Below are 25,218 nucleotides of genomic sequence, written 5' to 3'. Positions count from 1 at the left end.
AACAGAGTCTGTACTTTGTTTCCGTGATGATAGACATAGAGCATGTCGGTGAACATGGGGGTGACTTCTGGACCATGTGTCTAGACTTATGGTATGACATATGAGAACTTTAGAGTATGAACTGTGTCTTTTGTTGCTGTAATGTCATGTGTACAGTAGCAACACTGCAGAAATCCCACCACCCTGCCTCTTGTCTGCATCAGTGCTGCAGGGTTTGGTGAATATTCACTCTTAGGGAGAGAACACAGCAGTTGTGTGCAGTAAGCATATAAAATATGTGATTTCTGCGATAGTTCTGTGGCTGGATATGCAGTTTATTTGTCTGTATACACACATTGAGCATGTGTACGTAGTGTATGTGTGCGTATACTGGTAAACATATTTTGAAAGATCAGATGAGACAGTACAGCGGTTCTTACCCAGAGTGAATGGGGCTCGACACAGTGTTGTGGCTGTGGTCCATGGTGTCCGGAGTCCAGCTGTAGCGCCGCATACACTCTGAGCTGTAGTCTCTGGTCACAGCCAGGTGCTGGGAGAAGATGACCCAAACACAGAGGTGAAGAGAGGAGGACAAAGAGATAAGACAGATAAAGAGGAGATTTAGAAGCAGGTGAAGGCAGATTGAGATGAAAAAAAGAGGAACCAGGGGTGAGAAGAACAAGAAAAGAGAGTTGGAGGGGAGGAGATGAGAAAGGTCGACAGCAGATAAATCATTGAGCAAAATGGAATCAACGAAGGAAAGAGGAACACCAAGATGACAAAAGAGAGCTATTTATTAATCATTACACGGACATATCCGTTGACAGACATGACCCTCCCTTCTTTTTTTCATGACCCTCAAGTCATGCACAGTGTGGACCAATGAGCTGATAACATTTACAGCTTCTTGACTCAACGATATTTCAACAAAAACAAAATTTGTCACCACTATCCACGGTCTCACCACAATCAGAACAAAAAGACAATAAATAACACAGTAAATGTGCTTTTATAACTTTGCAGTGAAAATACACTGAAACGTGCAACAATAATGTGTGACAATTATGATGCTGCTCGAAAAACTGGAAATCAGCTTTAATGAATCACTCTATATGTGAACACACAGAATCATGGGAACTCATAAAGTAGCATGGGAACGACCATTCACTAAACACAGACCAGTACTAATGAATGAGATGAGAATGGCATAGACCCAAAACTAACAAATATACAAAGATCGAAACAAGAAATGGGAGCTGAACCGCTGTAACAGTGACTGAAAAATAACAAAACTGACGAATGAGTCAGATATCCACAAACACTTTATACCTTATTGAGAGGGTCAACCAAGTAGGAAATGTCTTTACAGACACTCTGAAGCTTAGGGGAGAAGAGAGACAGTTCAGTCACACTGAGGGCACTGTGTGGCCCAGACAAATTAATTTATGGTGCTTTGTTTCACTATAGGATTCAATTTCTACCAATGAAAACATGATCTTATCTCTGCAAAGATGAGATGGCCCTACGATTTAGGCATCGAAATGCAAAAAATCCAACTATAGATTGTAGCGGATGTGATTTCAACTACCATATGTAGCAGATTATAGTACGATGGCACTGAAATGGATCACCAAGGAGAAAAAAAGTGATTTGACCTCATGCATATTTTCAGTTAGATATAATTTTAATGGAAAGCTCTTTGGAAGTCCAAAACAATCCATGTATAGTTTGAAATTTTGGATGATGTTGTCATTGAACTTTTAGGTTATATTACTAATTTTGTTTATAACGTGAGAGGTTCTGTTTTTGCTCCTGACCACCAAAACAAGTGTTGGGCGGGCTAGACGAGCCCTGCAGAGCACTGCGTTTTTCCATGTGAAAGTAAAGGGGGGGCTCTCAAAGCCCTTAGGTTTGATTAAACTCTTCGTCAAGGTGCTATGCACTCACCCTCAGCACTTTGGCAAAAGCAAGCATGGCATCAACATTGCTTCTGTTATGACCTTTGTGCAAGACAAGTAAAGCTACCCTCCTCCCTGATTTAATTCTACCCAGCTTGTGTTTTCAACCGGCTGTTGACAGATAGACAAACACAACTAAAAAGTGTAGAAGAAAATAAAAGTTGCACCAGGGAAAGAGAAAAAGGTTGGATATAGAGGGTGAAAAGGACAAGAAGTAGTGAAGAAAAGAAACAAAAAATGACAAGGAAGACGAAATGAATCTTACCGTGTCCTTTGTGGGGGCTAGAATCTCTTCAATCATCATACTGTCTCGCGCGAAGGAGCTCCGGTTGAGTGTGTTGGACCTATCCGAACTGAAGGAGCGGAGGCTACATGTTACCACGCAACCCAGCGCCGCGGGCAACAACAAGTGACGGGGAGGGGAACACGACATAAAACAAAAGGAATCCATTACTACATGCAACCTCCAGGGAACCAGGTTTTTTTTTTACTTACTGGGCAGAGAGAGTCCAAAAGTGGAAAATAGAGAGAGGCGGAAGAGCCAGCAGTTGAACAAGGATAAGATACTGCAGCAGGTTATTCAGAGATGGAAATGAGAGTGAGGTCAGTTTGTTTGCATTAAGAGATAGACGGAAAAGAGGACAAGACTGAAAGAAAACGCAGACGGCTGTTGTGATCATTTCTATATGAAGGTGTGGTTGGTGTGCCTCATGAACACAGATGAAACTAAGTGTGTCTACATGATGAAATATGACAGATTAGTTGATTGTACGTATATGCACCTGGCTGGCAGGTGAGAGTCTGAAAATCACAAAGAGTCTCTGAGCAGATCTTGTACCGACAGTAACGTTATATATATAGATATAACGTTTACTCAAAAGTGTTTCAATTCGACTCAAGCTCGAAGACTGACATTGCTTTAGTCTAAGATTAGCAGCTGACCTAAACCTGTTTCAGAGCAGCTAAATACAAAAGGGAAGCTGGTCTTTTCTATCTGTCTTGCTGCAGTCTGCTTTATGGCTGTGTGTGGTGATGTGTGCCTATTTTTGCAACCTCTCAGGCTTAATGCAGTGCTGTAGATTCCTTTCAGGGTTTTTTTTTTCTTGTGCTGTTGTTTTGGGATTTGATCAGTGCAGAAGTGTTTGTGTGTACAGTCACTATACAGTCACAAGATATGTGCACTTGTGTGTTTAGGCACGTAAATAACGTAATACGTATATAATTTGTGTGTTTTTGTATGTGTTTGTGCACTATAAGGGGCTTGCAAAAAATATACAATCCCAGCGACAAAGCCAACAACTCTGTGCCTTATTTTGTCAGAGTATGTACTGTATGTGTGTACTGATGTGTCCTGTGTGTGAGTGTGGAGGGGGGGAGAACGGGTGAACGAGGGAGAGAAAATGCAGAGCTCAGCGTGTTTGAGTGGGCACACTATTCAGCACAGAGAGAAGCCCTTTATTCAGCACAGCCTGCCTACCCCGCCATCGAAGTTACCAAGCAACTCTGTATGGTCTGAATGGACTCGCTGGCATGGCAGCGCCGCGCTACCCCCTCCCCTGCCCCCCTGTGCTCTCACCCGCACTCTGTTCTTCACAGCTTCCTCCTCTTTCTCATTCTGCTACACATCCATGCTTTTCTATTTCTTTCTGTTTCCTTCATCTATTTCTGCATGTCATGGCAACTACAATCATCTCTTCCTCTCTCTACTGTGTTTACCCTGCAATTCACTCAATGGAAAACTTTTTCTCTACCTTTCTGCCTTCCTCTTACCCCATCCTTCTCTGTCACCTTCTCTCCTCTTTCCATACCACTCCATTAATTTTTACTGTTGAACAATCAGTCTGCCTAGCTGTAAACTATAGTTTGCTTTATCCAAACGACTTGTTTTTCTCTGTCTCGTGTCCCCATGTATAGCAATAGTCTGTTTTGGAGGACATCTAAGGGGACTCAAAGAGACAATTGTTTGAGTCTTTGTGCATCCATTGGAGCGTTTGTGCGTGAATGCATCTGTGTATGTGTGACCGAGTGTCTGTCCTTGATGTATGTGGGGGATTTCTAAATGCTGGACCAAAATTCCAGAGTAATCTCAGGCCGTAAAGTTTCCATCTCTGCAAACCATGATTTAACATTCAGAATCACCCTGAGTAATGCTGGGGCATAACTGGGACAAATAGGGTGGGATAAAAGGTGATAGATTATGAATAAACTGACGTGTTTGATCCCTGGAAGTTACACTCAGTGGCACTACAAAATATACATAAAGTGCCACTTAAGAACAAGCCACATCAAAAACATAGGGGATTAGTCCACACAACTAAAACTGAAGACAAGTCTCCAAAAAACACAAGTGTGGCTTTTATTTTCTCATTTCCAGCAAGACTGCCTCTTTTCCACACCTGCATCAAAAAATACATACATTTTAAATTTGCAGATATGATTTTCTGAGAGACGGGTGAGAGAATAAGGTGAATGGTGATCAACTAAAATGGAGCCACAATCTCAAAATACAACACATCACAGCAACAAAGTGACAAATCTGCTACCACAAACAGAATGACAGCAACACTGGGTGACACCAATGTACAATGGATGACTCGTAGTTTGGGTTAGCGGTTTTATGGGTGTAAGGCTGAGGTTAAACAGTAGTTCATGGGTCACAAGGGAGGGACACCATTCACAGCTAATGTTGCCCAATACTACTACAACTACTACTCTTTTCTTACCTGATTCTAGGGCTAGAATGAGGGACAGGGTACAGGAAAACAAGGAAAAGAACAAAATAGAAGAGTGAAAAGCAAAGCATTTTGAAGACATTCAAGCATGATGTGGCTTTCTTTTTTCCCCATATGACATTGATGCTGTGCTTTTGCATGGTTCTACGCTGGGACTAGACACCACTGTTTCTAGGTTTTCATAAGTGTGTGTGCTTGTGTGTATGCAGCCCAGTCGAAAAGCAAACCATGCAATGTCGATGTCATAAACAGAAAGGCAAGGAAAGGAAAAGAACTTGCTCAGCACCATACAATCATTGATCAATAAAATACAGTATTTCAGAGCATTACATTCACACCCCTGCAACGAAACAACAATTTCAAAAACTATTTCAGTTCACTGTTCTTCTACTTCATATGCAATAACAGAAAAGTAGAATAGGAACAGTTTTAATATTTGCAGCTCTACTTTATAGCAGATGGTGATATCACATTTTTATACAAAAATAACAGTGGTAATAACTTTGTCTGTAGTACCCTTTTTATTCCAGGCATACCAATAAACTATTAACAGTAAACAGTTTGAGCAAATAACTGAAAATTCAAACCCTCAAATGTGGTCACAAACCTCTTGTATTTTCTAATCATTTTAATACTTTAAACTTCTAACAACAATTCACATAATTCAATCATTAACTCTGTCAAAACTCTTTCCAACATCAACCCATGATGCTCATCAAACAAGCTTGTTTATATGGAATCTCGCCATTTAATTCAGTGTTTCCTTTGTTTGCTGTGGCCCGCTGATGTAAGCAGCTTCCTGTCACAGTTAGTGTAGTTGTTTTTATCAATCCAACCATCACAGTGCATCTGCCATCTGTTAGCGTGGCTAGTACAATACACTCTGGGGCTGCACAACACTTGTCCTGTGTGCCGCTGATGTGTTTTCACTGGAGCCTGCCAGTTTTCCACTACATACTTTGTCCACTATTTGAAACTGCGGTTCGGCCTGTGCTGAATCCTGATGTGCAGCTGTTCGCTTATCAGAGTTATCAAAGATACAGCTCATATCTTTTGTTATACTATGGGCCATTTGTAATCTTTGCCTGGGTTTGAATGAGGCCACACAAAATGCTGAATCATTTTGTCAGGTTGAATCATTAGATGGCAACTTTCCAGCTGCTTTATCTGGCGATTTCCATTATTCTCTTTGTGTGTGTGTGTGTGTGTCAGCATGTGTGTGAGTGTGCTGTGTTTTGGAGGACTATACAATCTAGAAAAACTGCATACAATATCAGACAAGGCATCATAAACCTGTTTCCATAGGGTGAACAACCACAGCATCAATAGCAAATATGATGTCACACACTTCAATTACTGTAGTCAGATAAACATAATCGGGCCACAATATTCTCAGGACAAGTTGGGACCACATAGTTGACAGCAGTGCACCAGAGTACATCAGTGGTTTTCGTATGTATCTAATAAAAATGACAGGCGCTTACCTGGCTGAGCGGGCTCCTATGCTGAAACCCATGTACCCCTCCTGAGGGAGAGAGTCATCCCCCAGCTCTTTGAGGTCCTGAGGCCGCAGGTATTTGTCCGTGTCCCCTGTCATCGCATCCTCACCTGGTGGGGGTTAAAATCATAAAATCCTCCTGTTAACTTCAAAAGCCAATCTGGGCAAGTGAGGCGATGCGGCACCTCGGGAAGAAAAACAAGCCTTCACTGCCGACATCAGGGTCTCACTTATTTGATTATTGTAGGCTATTTAGAGGAGGCCCCGGATCATTTATCAACAGCACTCGCTCGTTAAATCCAAGGCACCTCACTGCAACTGCATAGGCCACTGCAACTTTTCTTTATGTCTATTCATTTGACTGTGACAGAAAAACAACATGAAGCTCGAACACTGAGCAGCGCCGATGCTTGATTGTTTTAGAGGTTAGACAGTACACATTTTTAGAGAAAGATGCCATCATAGGCAGCAGCAAAGCCACTTTGCAGTAGCCTATATCTGGAGCTCTCCTGTAAAACCAAACGCAGCTCCTTTCACAACATTCAAAGACAGAGCGCACAGAAGGTTTAAACAGCTACGAAAGCCCGAGCACAATAAGCAGAGAATAAGCAAAGTGTCGAACCGCACCGCACCTCGATCGGCGGACCGGTGGACGATGACACGCCGGTCAACGAAGCCGGCGGAGCGGCTACAGTGTTTCCCCTTCTCCCTCATGTCCGGCTCTGTCCTGCCTGCAACACTCTGCTCCTTCACCGCAGCCCCTCCCCCTACCTTCAATACTGCCGCACTCCGATCAGACACCAGCAGCACCAATGTCAAGTCAAGGGACATTAAAAGTAGGTATTTCCGGTTTTAAATTTCAAAATAAAACCAGTGGTGAAAGGGTTTTAGTTATCAAACTTCATCTATGGAAGTAAAAATAGCCAACACCAGCTATTCAACACTTATGCAACCACGTGACCGAATTAACTCCCCTAAAGGAATATGGTTATATTAGGGAACTAAATATTCACTTTAAAGTTACATTTAAGGGAAATATTGTGATCATGGTTACATTCCTATGCTTCCATTAGCTTTTTCTGGATATCTAGACAGTGCCACATTTACCAAGATTTACTTCCCTCTGTCTTATTGGATAAATGGCCAACTTGTGTTGCAACTTCTACTGTCTGCAACAAGAATCTAGACCTATAGAAAGTGATACGCTTTAGTACTTCCAAATAAATCTAGGCTTGAAACATTATTTTTTATGTTCAATGCATTCCAGATAAGACGGTGTAGTCCCTCATTCGTCCAGGAGTGTTCTATCGTAGAAAAGGTTTCAGTCGTAGTCATCTGGACACTGTTTTCAGAATCAAGACGTTTCGGCTCCCATCCGGAAGTCATTCTCAATTGTGAATCCACAATTGAGAATGACTTCGGATCCAATGACTTCCGGATCTCAATTGTGGATCCACAATTGAGAATGACTTCCGGATGGGAGCCGAAACGTCTTGATTCTGAAAACAGTGTCCAGATGACTAAGACTGAAACCTTTTCTACGATAATGCATTCCAGAGTTATTTTATTAAGAAGTGTAGTACATTCTTTAATATGTCTGCTCATTCTCTCTGTTTGCTCTTTTACTATCTTAATTTCCTAGTTCCCAAATGACCCTCAACTAACTAATGAAGAGAATGCTGTGAACATTTTGTATTTATCAGTATAAGAGTGGTGACAAATGCAATATGTTTCCAGTTATGAACAAACATTGTGACATTAATTGCTGAAGAAACTGTTATCTCTGCACATTTAGCCTAGTGTATATAATGTGGATGTCAGAGCAAACATCTGGAGCTTTCCATGCCCCTTTGTTCTAAAACACTGACACAGAATAATACACAATGTGTTACCACTTTCACCATTAATTTCCAGAACTTTAGTTATCCCCTTAAGAAGAAGAAAACTAACATAGGCAACATAATAATACAGATTTTGAATTCAAGGCTGCATAGCTATTATAATTTTATTCCCTGAGGCATATGTAATGCTTTTATTCTGATGGTAAAATTGATCATCTAACTTCCTGTCTTTTTCTAGCTGTGTCTGTCTAACTTGACACAACTGAAAAACAATCGGCTCCCCGCTGCTGTATCACCGTCCCATTCAAGCTTAGATACCCCACCACACGTACCCCACCCCCGACACACACACACACACACACACACACACACGCCTCCTATTTTATATTTTGAACCTGAAGCATCTTCTGGGTTACAAAGTCACCACATTAAAACTCCCTCTCTCTTTGACCATCTCCTTCTCTATAACACCACAAGTCAAAAACAAAAAAATAAATCTACCATCCACTGGTACAGAACCAAAAACAATAACATAGAAAAATAATAATAATGACTGACAAAATTTCACATCGGCTCTCACATCATGACACTATCCCACTTTGTCTGTCGGTCGATCCTCTGAGGCTTTTTACATCGCAGCCTTCAAAACTCCCAAACACCGACCGCTAAAACTTCCACTGATACTCTAACTAACTTACCTTTGTCCAACGCAGCCATATTGATCACAACTCTTCTTATATTTCCTGCGTTATTTCTATTTTTTCTAAAGCTCCACAAAACGTTTCCAGGATGAAAAATAAATCCTGTGAGAGGTGAAGACTATCAAGTGGTCCATTCAGTGCTCTTGGTGCTGGTGGGAACTGTTGCCCTGTCTTCACCCCACGCACTAAACTCCACTCAGACCAACTTGCGCGTTTGTCGCTGGTTCGCGCATCTCTGCCGCCTTCTCTCCGCAAAGAAATAAAACTCAAACTCCTTTAAGTTTTGCGTCTCCTTGCTGCAAAACAGTAGCCTGCACATAGCTGAGCAGAAACAGTAGAAGTCCAAGTCATCTGACACCGGCGTTAATTCCCCTGGAGGCGGCTCAAAAAAGCTCATCTCATTGGATTTAAAGAGAGAAAGTCTCGGTGCGTCCCTGGCTCAACAGCATCCACACCAAACTCCGACTGAAGAGAGTGAATAGGGCCTGCACTCAAAGTATTTACCCCTCTGTGGAGAGCACAGTCAGCTGACAGGTCGTTTCAGCAAATGCTTGGGAACCTCAGTGGAGGAGACAGTGACGGAGTTAAGAGGAAAACTTTCACTGAACACTCCCTTTTCTTCCTCTATGGTGGAAGTCACTGAGGGAGTATGGCTGCATAGCAGGGATCATTTTGAATTCTTTTAAATTAGTGGTTATAGTAGTCTATAGAAAGCATGAGATGAGCGCGTGATTGCACAGGCAGGCCACACACACAACAGCAAGGAGTAACCCATCACACTAACTCAAACCTATAGTTAATAGGATTGGCTTCCCCCATAAAGGATTAAAGAGAGATGTTCAAACTCTTTACTTCCTCTAACTCCTTCTTTCACACACACACACACACACACACACACACACACACACACACACACACACACACACACACACACACACACACACACACACACACACACACAGCAAAAACAAAAACATCCTAAGGCCTGAATGCAACAGCTAACTGAAGCGAGTCTGGTGCCGCTAATATTGGGCAAAGTGAACCGCACAAGTACAATGCTGATGAATTATGCACACAGTATAAACTGTTTATGTGGAGTACATGAGGCCATGGATACTATTATTTATAGTATAGTAGTGATAACACACTGAATCATAGGTATGCCAATGAGGATCTTCATCATACAGCTATAGTACAAACTCATCCATTATCACCTGATATGTGTGTGTACGTAACTTGTTGAGTCTAGCTGTATCACCTGACATAGAAACTCCACATGCCCCAACTGTCCCCTAAGCAACAGCCCATCAACAAGCTCATCAATATTACAGGCCTGTTGGCTCTGTGGTTCCAAAACAAAGGACAGAAGACTGAAGCGGGCAGCCTGAAACAATGCGACTTCTACCATAAACTTGGCAGTGCTATTTGGCTCTGCAGTGCTACAGCAGCTATTCTGCTGCTAACCTTGATATTAGCAATGTTATGTAATTTATTGAGGTTTGCATACAGTAAAACAAGATTATTTCATTGAATGTATGCAGGTCTCTTCATAGTCTGTCATCTGAATTATAGTCACATTGACCTTGTTCTCATTTTCTCACAGCAACTCCTTCAAAGAGATTGCAGGGTTAAGATGACACTTCACAGAGTGTCTTTGATGAGGAGAATCATGCAGTGTGAGACTTATGGTGTGCAAGTAATTAAAAATAACAATTGTGTTTCAGGTTGCAGTGAAAATAACATCAGCAGTTTCAGTTTGTGAACAGAAGCAGGATACTCAAACCTGCCAGAAAACCAAGACCAGATAAAACAATTGAAATATTTAATGTTTCCTGACAGATTTCTTGATCAAAATGGATCAGTCTTTATTATAGCTGAGACTTTATTTTTTGTCTGATGATGGCAGGCAAAGAATTACAGTAAATAAAACAAAAACAAACCTCACAGAAATAGAATAATTGCTCTGTCTGACCCTCTTATTGGCTCTTGGATCAGAATCATTTTCATTTTAATGAATTTTAATTTGACAATATATGTCTGATTCATAATGCCTTGAACTGCATAATAACAAAAGAGGAACAACCAAAGCATTCTGTATAAGTGGAAAGTATGTGCATTCTGGCTGTTGAGTGAGTATATTCTGATTTTGCCTGGAGACTTCCTAGTGAAAATGAACAGCAAAGCTGAATAGTAGTATAGCAAAGGCTTGATGGTTAGCTCTTCAACAAGGCAGGTGAGTTCTGCTGAAGTGCGTTATATTAAAGGAAAACAAACAAAGAACAGAACGGTGAAGGCAAACTGGTGATAAATACCTTCATCAACATCTGAAAAAGACTCCTCATTGAGAATTTCTGGCACATTGGCCCGGACTGTGTGATTTGGATACACATACAGTGAAACATGCACATGTTAAAGAAAATGACATCACATAGCACACAGTCACAAGTGTATGGAAATCATGCAGATATTATTTTTTAAAATTAAAATCAAGTCAGAACAATCGTTTGCAAGTATCAGTTAATTTAATTTTAGTACTCAATGGATGTAAATGAGGATAAATGGGAGAAAATCTTAGCATTCATCACATACCTTCATCGTCTGACATGTCGAGGAACTCATTCATGGTCTCTGGGACATTGATTTTGTGTTTTTCTGATGCACTCTGTAAATGTGAAAAGCAGATGGACAACTGAACAATCCAGTTTTGCCAAAACAATATTATATTGCTAAATCTATATTCGGGACAAAATCCCAGAAACTTTAAACCAGTTCCAAATGGAAAATATGAGTTACAATGCTGTAGTAAGAATATAATTATTATATTACAATATATCAAATGATAAATTGGGTTCACTGTCGATACTCATCTATCACATTTCATAAGCAGTAGTTTGCTGCATATTTACACACCTTGACATCTTAAACCTTAAAAGTATGATTCCTGATATTGTTAAAGCATCCAATAATGCCACAAATCCCCAAAGTTCCTGCCAGCTCACTGCTGATGTTTTGAGACTCAATGCAGTTTACAAGTGACTTTCAAAAAAGCAGCACTGAACTGAGAGGAAAATACAGGGATTTAGGGGTGCTATCATTTACCATAACAAAACTAGGGAGTACATCTGAAAGATGAACCATTTTTAAAGTGTTATATCACCTGGAACTCAGTAAATATTTTAGACACAGTTGTATTCAGTTAATGAAAAGTTCAGCATTTACATTCCAACTAAAGTGTGACCTTCACATATATTTCCTAATAAGGATATTGAACTGAATCTTAGCCGTGGCCCCTGTCACAGTAAGAAGTGATGATACTGTATGTTTGAAGGCCATTTTACCCCACATAACTGACCAGCAGTCCTACAGGCTGCAGATGAAGGTTCAGTAGAGACATAAAATGACAGCAGAGGCCTCTGCACAGTGAATCACACAAAGGTGTAGGGAAACGACCTTGATCTTTAAGTTACTTCACTGAAGGTAAAGACCATTATGACTAATACACTTTGCTGCTGATTGCGCAGGATCCTCAGTGACCTCTCTGTCCGTCTCTTCACACACTGTCACCTCTTCCTCATCCTACTGCCTCTCTTTCTTTTCCACTTTCACACCGTTCTCCCTCCCCCTCTTTCTCACAGACACGTGTGTGGATCAGATTGCTGTTAGTGACCTGGGCTATTAGAGGAGAAACCTTAAGCTCCAATCTAAGCCCCCTCTCTCTCTCTTAATCAGGGTAACTTCAGACATGTGACACAGTGAGACTGACTTACTTACTCGCTGATTTGCAGGATTCACACACTGACTCCACTCACAGTATGCGTCTGGCTGACTGGCCAAGTTTTCATTTGGGCAAGGAGTCGGTCACACAATTTAGTTCAATACAGTTGCTCAATAAGAAACCTCTAGTGGTGTTACACGTTTTAGTCCAATAGCGACAAAAACTTTACATCACTGCAGACCATTTTCTAAAGCATATCCCAAGTTTTTAGCACACAGCAACGCTCTTAATGCAACAAACAACCAAAGTTATACTACCTATCTCACATTGTCCAAGTTTATAGTCATTACTTGCCTTGTAGCTCCTGATTGCAATGCTTTTTGGCAGCCGACTCTTAAATCTAACATGTCAGAGAATCCTTGAGGTGAATTTTAAAAATTAGAAAATGTGCTTGCAACTGACGGTGCTGAATTCTCACTTCTAAAATGTTATATGGTCTCATATTGTCTGGGTACTAAAAAAAACTCAAAACCACAACAACTTTTCAGTGATACGCATGCTAATTTCCTCAGTGTCCTAGTATTCAACCTATGTCCAAGTTATAGAAAATATTCACAAGACAATTAGTTTTGAATTGATTGGTTATGTGATAGACATTGTGTGCATTTAACCATACAAGATGCCGTTGATAGGAAGACAGTGTCTCACCATGGCGGTCAGGTTTTCATCCGTCATGGGCCTCAGAGTGTCCACCACAGAGATGTACCCAAGACGACAGGCGATGGATAGGGCAGTGTTCCCATTCTGACCAGTGACAGACCAACAGGAAGTTATTCACAGGAGGCGCACAGAAAACACAAAGAGCATTCAGTATTTCATACAAGCTTTAGCTCTGTTGGAGTGTGTGTGTGCCAGTGTGTGTGTGCACCGACCACGGTGAGCTCGTTGGCCGAGGCTCCGTGCTGAAGCAGCAGGTTGATGATGTGGGTGTGGCCCTGTTGAGCCGCCTGGTGTAGAGGAGTGTACCCGTTCTAGACAGAGAGACACAAACACACAATCAGGGAAAGAGAGGAAATATCATAATATATTTCTATGTAGAAATTTAGATGTAAAGGAAGATCTACACATAAACAGTACAAGACTGTGTATGTGTGTGTGTAGGTGGGTGCATGCACGTCTGTGGGTGAACATGTGTTTTTCTACCTTGTTTTTGCCATTGACTCTGGCATTATTCTGCAGCAGGAAGTTTGCCATCTTTGCGTTGCCATAGTGACAAGCCACGTGCAGCGGAGTGTAACCCATCTGCAAAAAGGAAAGTAGATGGTGGAAGAGACACAGACATGAAAGGGTGAGTAAATGAAAAGAAAAGGAAAGTATAGTTACATATGCTGACTGGAGTATATTAATATACTGTATAAACTGTTACATCAGTTTCTGAAAGAACTGGCTGGTATTTTGTAAAGTCCATTTTGTGAGAATTTTGAAATTATTGTGCAAGAAAAAACTAATCATTTATTTTGCCTCTACTTCCTAGCATGCTATCTTTGATTCTAAATTCAACTTCAAAACTGCGTCATATTTCACATCCTCATTGAATTGTGAGTACAGTGCATAACGGTAATGGAGGGCATCAGTGATTGAATAACCTATTCACTGTAAACAACTGTCATGTCAGCACACACACACACACACACACACACACACACACACACACACACACACACTACATAACCTTGTCTAAGTCCAAACTACGTTTGCTGCTACGGCACATTTATCTCAGTGAACATGAGCAGCGTGTTATAGTGCCCGTTTATGTGTAAGTTAATGTAACTGACAGAGTGTGACTGAATATTAGAGCGTGTACATGCTCATGCGCATGTATGTGTTTGCTGCAGTGTGTGGTGCATCCATAAAGACATGAACACCTTCCACTCAGGTATCAATCCTTAATTTATGTAGCAGCTGAGAAGATGGCGGACAACTGTCTTTGTGTGTTTGTGTGTGCCCAAGAGTGTGTGTGAGAGAGTATTTTTCCGATGCCATGAATACACTGAAACTATACAGGAAAATCCAGTTCAAATAGAGAGAAAAACACAAAGAGAAAGCATATACAGCAAAGATAATGATGCGTGTAAATAAAAGATTATGCAACAAACCTCAACTACAAAAAGAGATTTAAAGACTCTTATCTGTGTGTGTATTTACAGTGTGTGTGTGTGTGTATGTGTATTATGTGAGAAAGCTTTACCTTTGTTTGTGGGTTGACATCAGCTCCGTGGTTGAGAAGGACTTCTGCAACATTGACCTTGTCCTCCTGAGCTGCTAAGTGGAGTGGTGTAAGTCCGCTCTGTATAAGCGGAAAGGACACACACAAACATGTGTGAACACACAAATGAGACTGAAACATGCTATCTCTCTCAGGAAACAGGATGCTGGAAACTAGTTTGAAAAGCCATAAGACCTATCTGTTACCTGTGACCAGGAAAAAATTATATGCTAATAATGATGCTAGTGAGAAATGTTTATCTACGTTCCAAAAATGGTCATTAAGGTGATACTAGCAAGGATTACAGGCTAGATGTTTGTGCATGTGTGTGAGTGTACAGTCGGTGTAAATGAATGAACACTTGTTTTGTAACTGAACATGCTGTAGCTACATCACTGATTTCACCTTATTGCACACATTGACATTAGCGTTCTTGGCCAGCAGCAATGACACCAGGTCCACGCTACCCTCCTGCGCTGCCAGGTGAATGGGGCTGATGCCTTGCCGCGTCACCGCGTTGGTGTCGGCGCCATACTCCAGCAGCGTGGTCCCAATGTCCATTTGGTTCTTTTTGGCAGCAATGTGGAGTGGCGTGTAGCCATTCTGAGGCAAAAGAGATGTACAGGTTAGGAGGTTGGATTGAGGTCTTCTTCTAGTTCTTCTGGATTTCATGGTTGATGTATTATTTTTTCTATTTCATTGTACTGAGAATTGACTAGTTATGCTCAGTGTTGCATAAAACCTAAATTTCATTAGGTGTCTTCTTCTATAATGTATTTTATTCCATTCTGAATCAAAATGGAATTCACTTCATACATTGTAGACTGAAGTATAGACTTATAGTAAGAGATGGCCACTACGGTTAGACCAGGCTGTCATTTTCATTATATACAATACATCTGATATAATAACAGGACAGTTGACATGAAGCAAAATAATGAGATTCTACCAAAAAAAAAAGGTCAGAAGTTTAAGTAGTTCAGCAAAAGTAGTTTAACATTATGTTTAGGCATAACTACAGAAAAGTCATGATTCAGAGATTTGACCAAAAATGTGACCAAATGTAACATTTTGAATCTCAACATATAATCCATTTTCTCTTGACACTAAATCTACAGTTATGTAATTGGGTTTAACACAATAGTCTCAGCTGTGGATTGACCCACAGATGAGATAATAATGATACATTTATCATTGGTGGGAGTTCCAGTGAAAGACACAGAATGAACAGACAGGGGAGCAGCTGAAAAGGGGAACAGTCATCATTCTGACATTCCTCACTTTGGTCACCATGGAGAAGACCTGTGAGATAGCATTAAACTAAAGACAGCATTTAAATACATTTCTCTGTTAGGAACCCCACTGGTGGTAGTGTGAGCTGCAGGTGGGCTTTATTCATGAGGTGAGTATTACATATATTCCTAGGGTCTCTGTTTGCTGAAACTGAGCTCTAGAACTGAAAACTCACACGTTATTTCCAAACTGTCCTTCTCCTTTGAATCAAATTTAATTTAATTTCTTGGATTGTTCATAGTGAGACTATTTCATAAGTCAAAATCACAATTTTGGATCCTCCTGGCTAAGTACAGAGATATGATGCATGCACCATGCTTTATGCCACAACTTTGTGATCATACAATGCTCGTATTTGTGTGTGAAAACACTTCTAGACAACTCCTCTAGTACACACAGATTCATCCCTTTCCAAAAGCACTTAAATTAGACCAAGCATACCAACTTTAACACCCAGCCAAACAAAAAAAAAAGATTATAGAGGGAGAGACAGAGAAATCGAGGCAGGGAGGAATGACTAAGAGTGTGGGAGGTAGGCAGGAAAAATAAAGGAATAAATAGAGACAGATACAGATTAAAGAAGAGAGAGAGCTAGCAGGAGACAGAGCTAGTGACACAAAGGGGAGACAGTGAGCAAGGAGAAATTAGCTTTACAAGCCCCAGTCTTCTCTTGCAGGATGTCTGCCTTGACTGACCGTCCAGCCAAAAACATTTCCTGCCATATTTTGGTTGCCAGTTCTTCTCATCTTCTCATACTGTTCTGTGGTTTTGACAGACTACCAAAGCCTAGCAGGCGACTTACAACAACTTGACCATATGTCACTGACTATGTGAGTTTGTGTGTGTCATGGCATTTCAACAAGCGCAGTTACAAAAAGTGCTTTTTTTTTTTTTTTTGCTTTTTATTGGGAACACGCAAAACTTACAGATCTGGAACAGACTTCACAAAAGTGGGTGGTTTGAAGTAGTGACGGACTCTGGAGTAATTTACGACATGTATAACACATCACCAGTCCATTCACATGTGCCCTCCAGTTTTGTTTTATGAGAAATATGAAAATATAGCATCCAGTAAACCACCAAGCCCAATATGCTGACAGTATGAGCTAAATTCTGGCTAGTCGAGGTATTTCAAAGTCTTTGCTGAGCTCAAACAAAAAGCCGCACATTCACTCACAACGTCAAAGACTAGACAAGATGGAATGGGAGAAAATGGGTGAGCATTAGATCTTGAACAGATGTACATTACATAGAGAATGTTGTTAATGGTCTGAGATGGCACTGAGGGCTTAAGCCAGGTGAATTCATTGTAGTACATGTGTTTATGCGTGTTTGTGTGGATACCTTGGCGGCAGCATGTGGGGAAGCTCCCTGATCCAGCAGCAGCAGTGCCACTCTCTGATTATCGTAGTGAGCAGCTACATGCAGTGGAGTTAGCCCGCTCTAAAACACACACACACACACACACACACACACACACACACACAAATACACAAACACACAAACACACAAACACACAAACACATCCACACACAAGCATGCAACACAACACCAGGTTAGATCACTGAACACACACAAGCACAAACAAGCCATATGTAAAATGAAAGAACCAAACCAACAGGATGTAAAGACATGAAGGGAGATGGTCATCAAACTGATGGAAGATATTTAGTACAGTTTAGAGCAACAACTTCATGCTGAAATCTAGAAGAAGAAGCTGAGTGAGGATGACATTATCAAAATAGACAGAGATGAGCATGTCTTCACTGGCCTATGAAATGTTCTCCAAACTGACAACTTAGTAGTTTTTAAAATTAGTTTATTTAGCTTAAGTAGCTTAAGTAGGAGAATTTTCTCAGCCCATAAAGGAACACTTAACAGACTACTCCACTGATGTAGCATTGCACTCCTATAACACTGTTGGACTCATGATGGACAAAAAAGGATCAAAATCAATGCAACAGAACCAGAGATATCATCTTTTTTATTCCACAGATTCTTCTTTCTTGTCAAAATTTGGCGCCTATATTACCCACAATGCAACTCGACCGTCGACAGTTCAGTTAGAGATTTAGGTGTGTTAGTAGCGGCTAATGTAGCCTCGAGCTGCTAGCCTCAAGGAGAGACGAGCTACAGAGATCTGGTAAGCTCACTTCATTCTAACTCCACACCTCCAGATTTTTTTCATTTTCAAACTTGTAGTCTTCAAACCCAACTGAGATTTATCAGACTTTGCTCCCTCTGGAGCCACAAAAGGCTTTATACAACATTTATCACATTTGCAATAGTACTCCCCAAGAACTGTAAACTTGGATGTATAAAATCAGTAGAGCTCCCCTTTAATCCTTGATTTTATCTGAAAAACTTTAAAAGCACCAAAATTGGAGATAGATGGTTTTCAATGGACAGTGATGATGTGACAATTAATGGTTTTTTTTTAGCAGTAGTCGGAGGAGTAGTATTAGAGTGCTAGCAGCAGCAGCATGTTGTTGTTATTGTTATGGTCTAAAGATGCCCTCCAGACTCAGCAACCAGGACTGAGTCACCAGGATGTTCACTGAGCCACTGGAATGTCCCACGTATTTAAGTGAATTCAAGTGTTTACTTGAATTTACTCAGAAAGTGTGCAGAATGTATCCTGATATTCTCATGAGCTGTTGCGAGGTCTTGTTACAACTTTCCTGGAGAGGAGTGAGACTATCATATTTTGGGTCAAAATGTTTTTTGGTCAAAATGTGAGGAAACCAAATAAGTCATTGCCTTTCTTCTCATCTCTAAACAAAATCAGTGTAATTAAACTGGAATAAAGGCCTGACTTTACTTTGTGTTTAGATCCAGTATTACAATGGGGCTGATTTTACCGTGACACCACCAAGCAGTGTGGAAGCTTCATTATCATAACTGACTGCCATTATGTTAAATGCTCTCAGATGGTGGCACAGACACACACACTGCTAGCTAACACTTTAATCTGTACCAGTAGGCCTAAGTAAGTGTGTCAATATATGTGTGTGTGCATGTGTATACAAGAATGCATGCAGAGGTGGAATGAGTGCATGTCATCAGGGGAATAAAAGCCAATCTACCCAGAAGGTTTTTGCAACAGGACAAGCATCTGTTGGCTGTGTTGTCCTGGGATCAGTCCTAAGCCTGCCTCTCCCTCCACACAACCACCCCCACCACCCCCGTGTCCAGCTGCAGCTTGGAAAATACAAGTCCAAAAGGGTTCTGTTTACACTCTTAGAGACAGGTTGAACAAAGGCAGGCGACAGAAAGACTTGCAGAATGATAAATGGTCACAGTATCTGAATGACTTCCTGATTTTTGGCCATTTGTTGGCCAGATCTCTAGTCTGCAACTAAAAATCTTTACAAAGCTTTAGGATAACTTAACAACTGCATGTGTATAATTTCATTCTTGATGTTTTGTACTTTGTTATATAAGGTTATCTTCCACATACAGCTGCTAATAATCCTATTGGCTGTTTTTGCTAGCGCTTCTCTTTCATGTTCACAGGAATTTTGAAGGATTATTTGAAAACTATGGCTCTGATCCTGACACACCTCGTTGTTGGCTGCTTGTAATGATTATGTAGAAATTTGAGTTTATACATAAGTTGCCTTCATTGTTCTCTGCTCTGTGTAGCTGTGTCATATCCTGCCTAATATGTAGAGCAATTTCTGTGCCAGGCACCTCCCTCCTCAGACAGCTCATGTTTTCCAGCATCTGAAAACACCCTTAAATGTTGGTCAAGATTAAGATTGCCTCCCTAAAATGTTTAGTGTACCAGACCTCTCCTCTTTTTTTTTTTAAAGACATCCCACCTTTCCAGCAGCATCAGGTGCAGCTCTTTTCTGTAGGAGTAGACTGGCCACCTCCATCTTGCCATACTTTGCTGCCACGTGCAGTGGACTGAACCCTTTCTGTTGAACACAAAATAAGATACATCATCAAAATGAAAGACAGTGGAAAGATGGAGCGCATGGAGAGGATAGCGAGGAGGAGCAGAGACGGGTATTCAAACAGGAAGTGAATATTTGCGTTGTTTTAGGTCTGCCCTTGCTGGCCTGGGGTCAAGCTCTTCTCCATAACAGCACTGTTTCTCATATAGAACGCATCTAAATGATAAAGTTCATGCAATGCCACAGTGTCCTTTTTTACTTAAAAACTTTAAAAAAAGAAATAAAGCATTTGTACACATAACGTGTCTGTCGCAGCACAACTGAAACATGAACTTACTGTTCAAGAATTTTGTTTTTACTCAAACTGAAAAATTATGGTGTTATCAACATGAAAATGTCAGTCAGCTACAATGTTTTTACATGAAGGGTTTTTCTATGGATAATATTTAACACACTACATTATCATTCAAAGGCATTGTCAAACTAAAATATCTGTTCAACAAGAAGTTCAACATTGTGAAAAGTAAAATTGATTTTTAACTATTTCAAATTCAATTAATTAACTACATTAAAATTTATGATGACCTATTAATCAGTATTATCTGTGCATGACTAATTTAGTTATAACAACACATGAACTTGAAGATCCCCGTGATGACATGTATTAAACCATATATACAAATAGTCTGCCTGGAACAATAATGTGTGTCTGATATGTTTTTTCTGCAAAAAAGTACAATTCCCACATTAAAATCCTCAAAAAGGCATCTACTCCTTCTAGCTCATTAAAAAAATTCCAGAATCTATGAATATGCTAATTTTGTTCATTTCTATTTCTGCTGGACATGTCTCCTTCTTCACTGTCCAAGTCCATTCTCAGTGTATGTGCACTGGCAGCGTCAAGTTTCTACATCACACTTGTATAAGTTGTTACAAAAAGTTACAAATTGGACCAGGATTGGCTTTCAAACTATTTGTGATGTCACAAATCATGCTCGTAGGCACACCCCTTAAAATCAGATTTTCAATGAGCACAGAGAAACTTTCCACTTTCAGCAGATGAATGTGAAAACAGCATTCTAGTGTTAAACTCTGCACATATATCATTCTGCACAGTAAATCTCAAACATCCAACTGTAGGAACAAGAAGAAAAACATATTTCTGAGTGGAGGGGGACTTGTTTGAAGGTATGTGATACCCTGAGAAACTAAGCCAAAGGCCCTTATTTCCTCATGTATTCCAGATCTATAAATGGCTGTTATAATATGATCATGTTAATCTTGGCTTCCTTCCTGTGTGTATGTGAAGATATTTAAAGACATTAGGTCATATTTTCCAGAGCAATGTGGGACTCCCACAGATTCCCATTCCACGCTCTGAAACACATGACCTCATTTGTGTGACTGGTTACAATCAGTATTCATACAGTTTTATACAGTAAAGGATCATTTTCGAGACGATAGGCTGCTGGATAGAGAGGTTAGTTTTAAATGCTTTAAAGTGTTGGCACTTTAATGATACATTTGTTTCATAAACAACACAAATGGGTCAATTCATGGTTTCCATCCCCTAATTCCTCTGTTCCCAGTTTAGTGTGACACATTTCCTTGAACTGCTGACTCAGGTGATGTCCCAAAAGATGCTGTATGTGTATAGGTGAGTGAGTGTGAGAGAGCGAGAGAGAGAGCGTGCACTAACACCTTGGGGTTTACCCGTCATTAATCTGTTCCACTGACAGAGGTCACCTTCAAAGACAGCTCCCACATACATTGCACAAACTAATTAATACAGTCTACTCTACATATCTTTTTTTGACCTTGATCTGTGCAATTAGTCATATGCGAAACCTTCACCACCAAAAATTGTTATTATTAATTGTCTGTCCATGGTCGACTGCAGGGATGAATAGAAACCCTCCTGAGGTAAAGAAAATTGTTTTTAATTACTAGGCCAACACTAATACTACTGTAAAATTGCTGTGACTCCACTATGTGACAGAACTTAACATGGTTGAGCCTTGTAGGCTGGTTATAGGCAGGTTATTGGTCTCATAACTGGAGACTATGAATGCTTCTGTATTATAGTTCAGCAACAAACTCTAACTAACAAACATGATAAGACAAGCACCATGGAGGCTATTAGAAACAGAGACTGGTGCCCACTAGTGGAGATACATGGCACTGAAATAATCAAGTCGGTCAGTTCTGTGATGCGTTTCTGTGTGTGACTGGATGTGATGTCATGTGAAAGAAATAGAGACATCCAACTCTGTTACTTCATGCATTGAAATAAGATCCACCACCAGACACACCTTAGTTGAGGAAGAGAGTGAGGCTCCGTTCTCCAGCAGCATGGCAGCAACATCTTGGTGTCCTTCGCGGGCAGCCAGGTGAAGGGGGGTGTAGCCTGAGGTGGTGGCAGCGTTGGCGGAGGCACCGCACTGCAGCAGCTGTTGGACAATGTCGACTTTCCCCAGCCGACTGGCGATGTGCAACGCTGTCTGGTCGTCCTGCGGAGAAGGAAAAAGTGACTTTTGGCCCACTATTTAATCATTGTTTGTTTTTTCTCCCTGACAAAGTGATTGATAATGAGGCTCAGTGTTCTAACCTTGGACTTGGTCTCCACCTTGGCTCCGTTCTTGAGCAGGTATTGGACTACGTCTGCCTGGCCTGCCCTGGCTGCCATGTGGAGAGCTGTCTCACCTCGCTGGACACACAAACGATTGTCAGTGGGAGCTTTTTATATGCAATGATGTGGGATTTGAATTCTGAAATGAAATATGTATTTGAAAAAACATGTACTTCTAACATGTAACAGTGCATTACAAATCATCCACTCACAACGTTGGTCGTGTTGGGTGATGCTCCGTGGTGGGTCAGTGCATGGACAATGTTCTCATGGCCCATGAAGGCTGCCACATGGATGGGCGTCAGGCCAGACTGTCGAGAAACAGAAATGATCATTATCATGCAACATTGCAATAAATATCAAACCTTAGCAAAGCTGTCAAGAAGTGATATACAAAGTCCAAACAAAGACAAGCACTATTAAAAGTCAAGGCACAATGTTTAAAACGGTACAGCTCAGAATAGTTTACAGAAACCACTACTGGTGCCAAGTGCTTAAAGGCAAGAGTCAAGCAGAAAAGAATAAATGTGGTCCAGTCTGGTGGAGTACCTCGGTGACAGCCTGGATAGATGCGCCATGTTTAAGCAACAGCTCCATCACTTTCACTCTGTTCTTCTTGCAGGCAATGTGAAGTGGAGTGAAACCATTCTGCACACAGAAAGAAAGAAAGAAACTCTGTAAAGCCCATACTCTAGTATCGTCACTGACATCCAGGAAGGGGTCAACTCTCCACAGTCACAAAACATCTGTGACTGCTTTTATTAGGCCGATAAGGGTAAGCAAATGATCTGGCAGGAAATTAATGGGTGGTACAGAAAATGTCAGCTGCAAACCACAAGGGTGAGAAAGAAACCTTTTATCTCTCAATTCTTCTACTCCTTCTCAAATACTGATTCTTAGAAAGTGCCCGAGAATCTCTTTTTTTCCCTCTGTGTCATTTTCAAATCTAGACTTTTGTACCACCTCTTCTCTCATTTCTCTTCCAGTTCTCTGTTTTTCTTCTCTTCTACCTCATGTATCAATTTTTTTGTCACTTTCGGGAGAACTTTGTACCCTTAAGTATCGCAACCTATTCTCATTCTCCTTTCAAACCATCACATCAGTGCAGCAAAAGCCTATTGGCTCATTTTGCACTGCATGTTCCTCCATAACCAAAAACCACGCAATGCAATGGTAAAATAGTTTTTTCTTTGCACATTTCCTCTATTAGTTTAATTTATAATTCTTTATGTAGGGATTGTTCTTTTTGCCAAGCATAACATCTCAATGTGTAGAATTATTTTTTTTATTCAGAAAATGATCAAATATAAAAACATTGAGGATCAACACAAAATAGTGTCTTTCAGCGACTAGCCACTAACAATATCACTATTAGTCTAGTATCTGCCTTCAGATATTATCCTACTGATCATATCTATTTGATACTTGATTATTCTCTTTATATTTTATCTACTTATCTAATATAATTTGTGGTCTTTTTTGTAACCTTTATGTTTTATGTTCTATGTGCTGTCTTGGCCAGGGAATTCATTAAAACTCATTACAGTAAAAGAGATACTTAATCTCAGTGAGGCACTTCTGCTGGTTAAATAAAGTTCTACATTATATGTTACATTTACTGGATGCTTTTGTCCAATATGACCGTGTCCCTCCCACCCTATCTACCCCTTCATCCCTACCAGAGCCTTGGCATTTGGGTTGGCCTTCTTGTCCACGATGAGCTTAGCCACCTTGTAGTGACCACAGTGGGCAGCGACGTGCAGCGCTGTCAGGTAGTCATTGGTGACGTCGTCCACAGGCACGTCATGCTGGAGCAGGAGCTGGACGCAGTTCAGGTGGTCCCCCTGAGTGGCCATGTGGAGCGGTGATAGACCGTTCTATAGAGGGGGGAGAGAGGGAAAGAAAGAGAGAGATAGAGGGGGAGAGAAAGAGAGAGGCAGACAGAAAGCGAGACAAAGAGAGACAAACACACACGCAGACGGACACATAGGACACACACAGATGGACAGACAGACACAGTAAGTTAGGGCGTGGCCATGCGCTGCACAGAAATACTGTGAAGGAAGTTGTGGAGAAGGTTACAGAAGCATTGTTATAACGAGGTCATTACAACAATGTCTCATTTTGTTACACTGGTCGTCCTGCGCGGTCAAACCGTAGGGCTACGCAGCGGAGACAGGCTGTTCTGGGGAGGTCGCACAGACGTTATGGAGACAATGCGACAACACTACAACAACAACAGGCCTGCTATCTGATTGCATAACAGATTAACAATAGCTCTGTGTGGTTAGGAAAGCTAATTTATACAAACAGCTGTATTACAATGTTGTTGTTATTATTATTATTATTATTATTATTATTATTATTATTATTATTATTATATCTATTCTATTTTATAAATAAAAAAAATATGTGACTTGTGTTTGTGATATTCCTTTCCTATTCTCAGCTAAGCAGCGTCTCCTGAATTGATCGTCCCAGTAGCTACCTTGGTCTTGGACAGGAAAGGAGCTCCTCGGTCTAGTAGGATTTCTACCACCTGTTCGTGTCCGCTCCTCGCCCCACAGTGAAGAGGTGTCAGCCCATCCTGAAGAAGAAGAAAGACAGCAAAGGTGTTGATAAATCACAGGGGACAAAACAAAATCCTCATCCCTGCCCTTTCTACAGATGTTTAAAACTTCCTGGTATAAAACAAATTTATGGA

The 25,218-nt window shown here is 40.8% G+C and overlaps 1 protein-coding gene across 48 annotated transcripts in view; it reads right to left on the bottom strand.

Annotated features, from left to right (window-relative positions):
• The window catches only part of LOC122884239 (ankyrin-3-like), a 132,527-nt gene that overhangs the window by 30,255 nt on the left and 77,054 nt on the right, over positions 1–25,218 (bottom strand). For 19 of the 48 annotated variants that reach the window (XM_044213846.1, XM_044213863.1, XM_044213876.1 and 16 more), the window contains 20 exons: positions 25,003–25,101; positions 24,194–24,391; positions 23,064–23,162; positions 22,727–22,825; positions 22,494–22,592; positions 22,198–22,395; positions 19,808–19,906; positions 17,328–17,426; positions 15,096–15,293; positions 14,673–14,771; positions 13,628–13,726; positions 13,357–13,455; positions 13,133–13,228; positions 11,299–11,371; positions 11,022–11,078; positions 6,154–6,277; positions 4,661–4,672; positions 2,203–2,305; positions 1,309–1,359; positions 420–529 (listed from right to left, as the gene is read on the bottom strand). In XM_044213846.1, coding sequence (XP_044069781.1) covers positions 420–529; positions 1,309–1,359; positions 2,203–2,305; positions 4,661–4,672; positions 6,154–6,277; positions 11,022–11,078; positions 11,299–11,371; positions 13,133–13,228; positions 13,357–13,455; positions 13,628–13,726; positions 14,673–14,771; positions 15,096–15,293; positions 17,328–17,426; positions 19,808–19,906; positions 22,198–22,395; positions 22,494–22,592; positions 22,727–22,825; positions 23,064–23,162; positions 24,194–24,391; positions 25,003–25,101 — 2,111 coding nt within the window. Of the gene's footprint in view, positions 1–419; positions 530–1,308; positions 1,360–2,202; positions 2,306–4,660; positions 4,673–6,153; positions 6,278–6,799; positions 7,471–8,706; positions 9,591–11,021; positions 11,079–11,298; positions 11,372–13,132; positions 13,229–13,356; positions 13,456–13,627; positions 13,727–14,672; positions 14,772–15,095; positions 15,294–17,327; positions 17,427–19,807; positions 19,907–22,197; positions 22,396–22,493; positions 22,593–22,726; positions 22,826–23,063; positions 23,163–24,193; positions 24,392–25,002; positions 25,102–25,218 lie in introns of those variants that run through there. The other 29 variants (XM_044213886.1, XM_044213861.1, XM_044213849.1 and 26 more) reach the window with 17 other exon arrangements.

The sequence above is a fragment of the Siniperca chuatsi genome, linkage group LG11 (genome assembly GCF_020085105.1).
Source record: "Siniperca chuatsi isolate FFG_IHB_CAS linkage group LG11, ASM2008510v1, whole genome shotgun sequence".
NCBI classification, from domain to species: Eukaryota; Metazoa; Chordata; class Actinopteri; order Centrarchiformes; family Sinipercidae; genus Siniperca; species Siniperca chuatsi.
The sequence above is the reverse complement of the archived record's forward strand: the minus strand, read 5'-3'. Positions and strand labels throughout refer to the sequence as shown.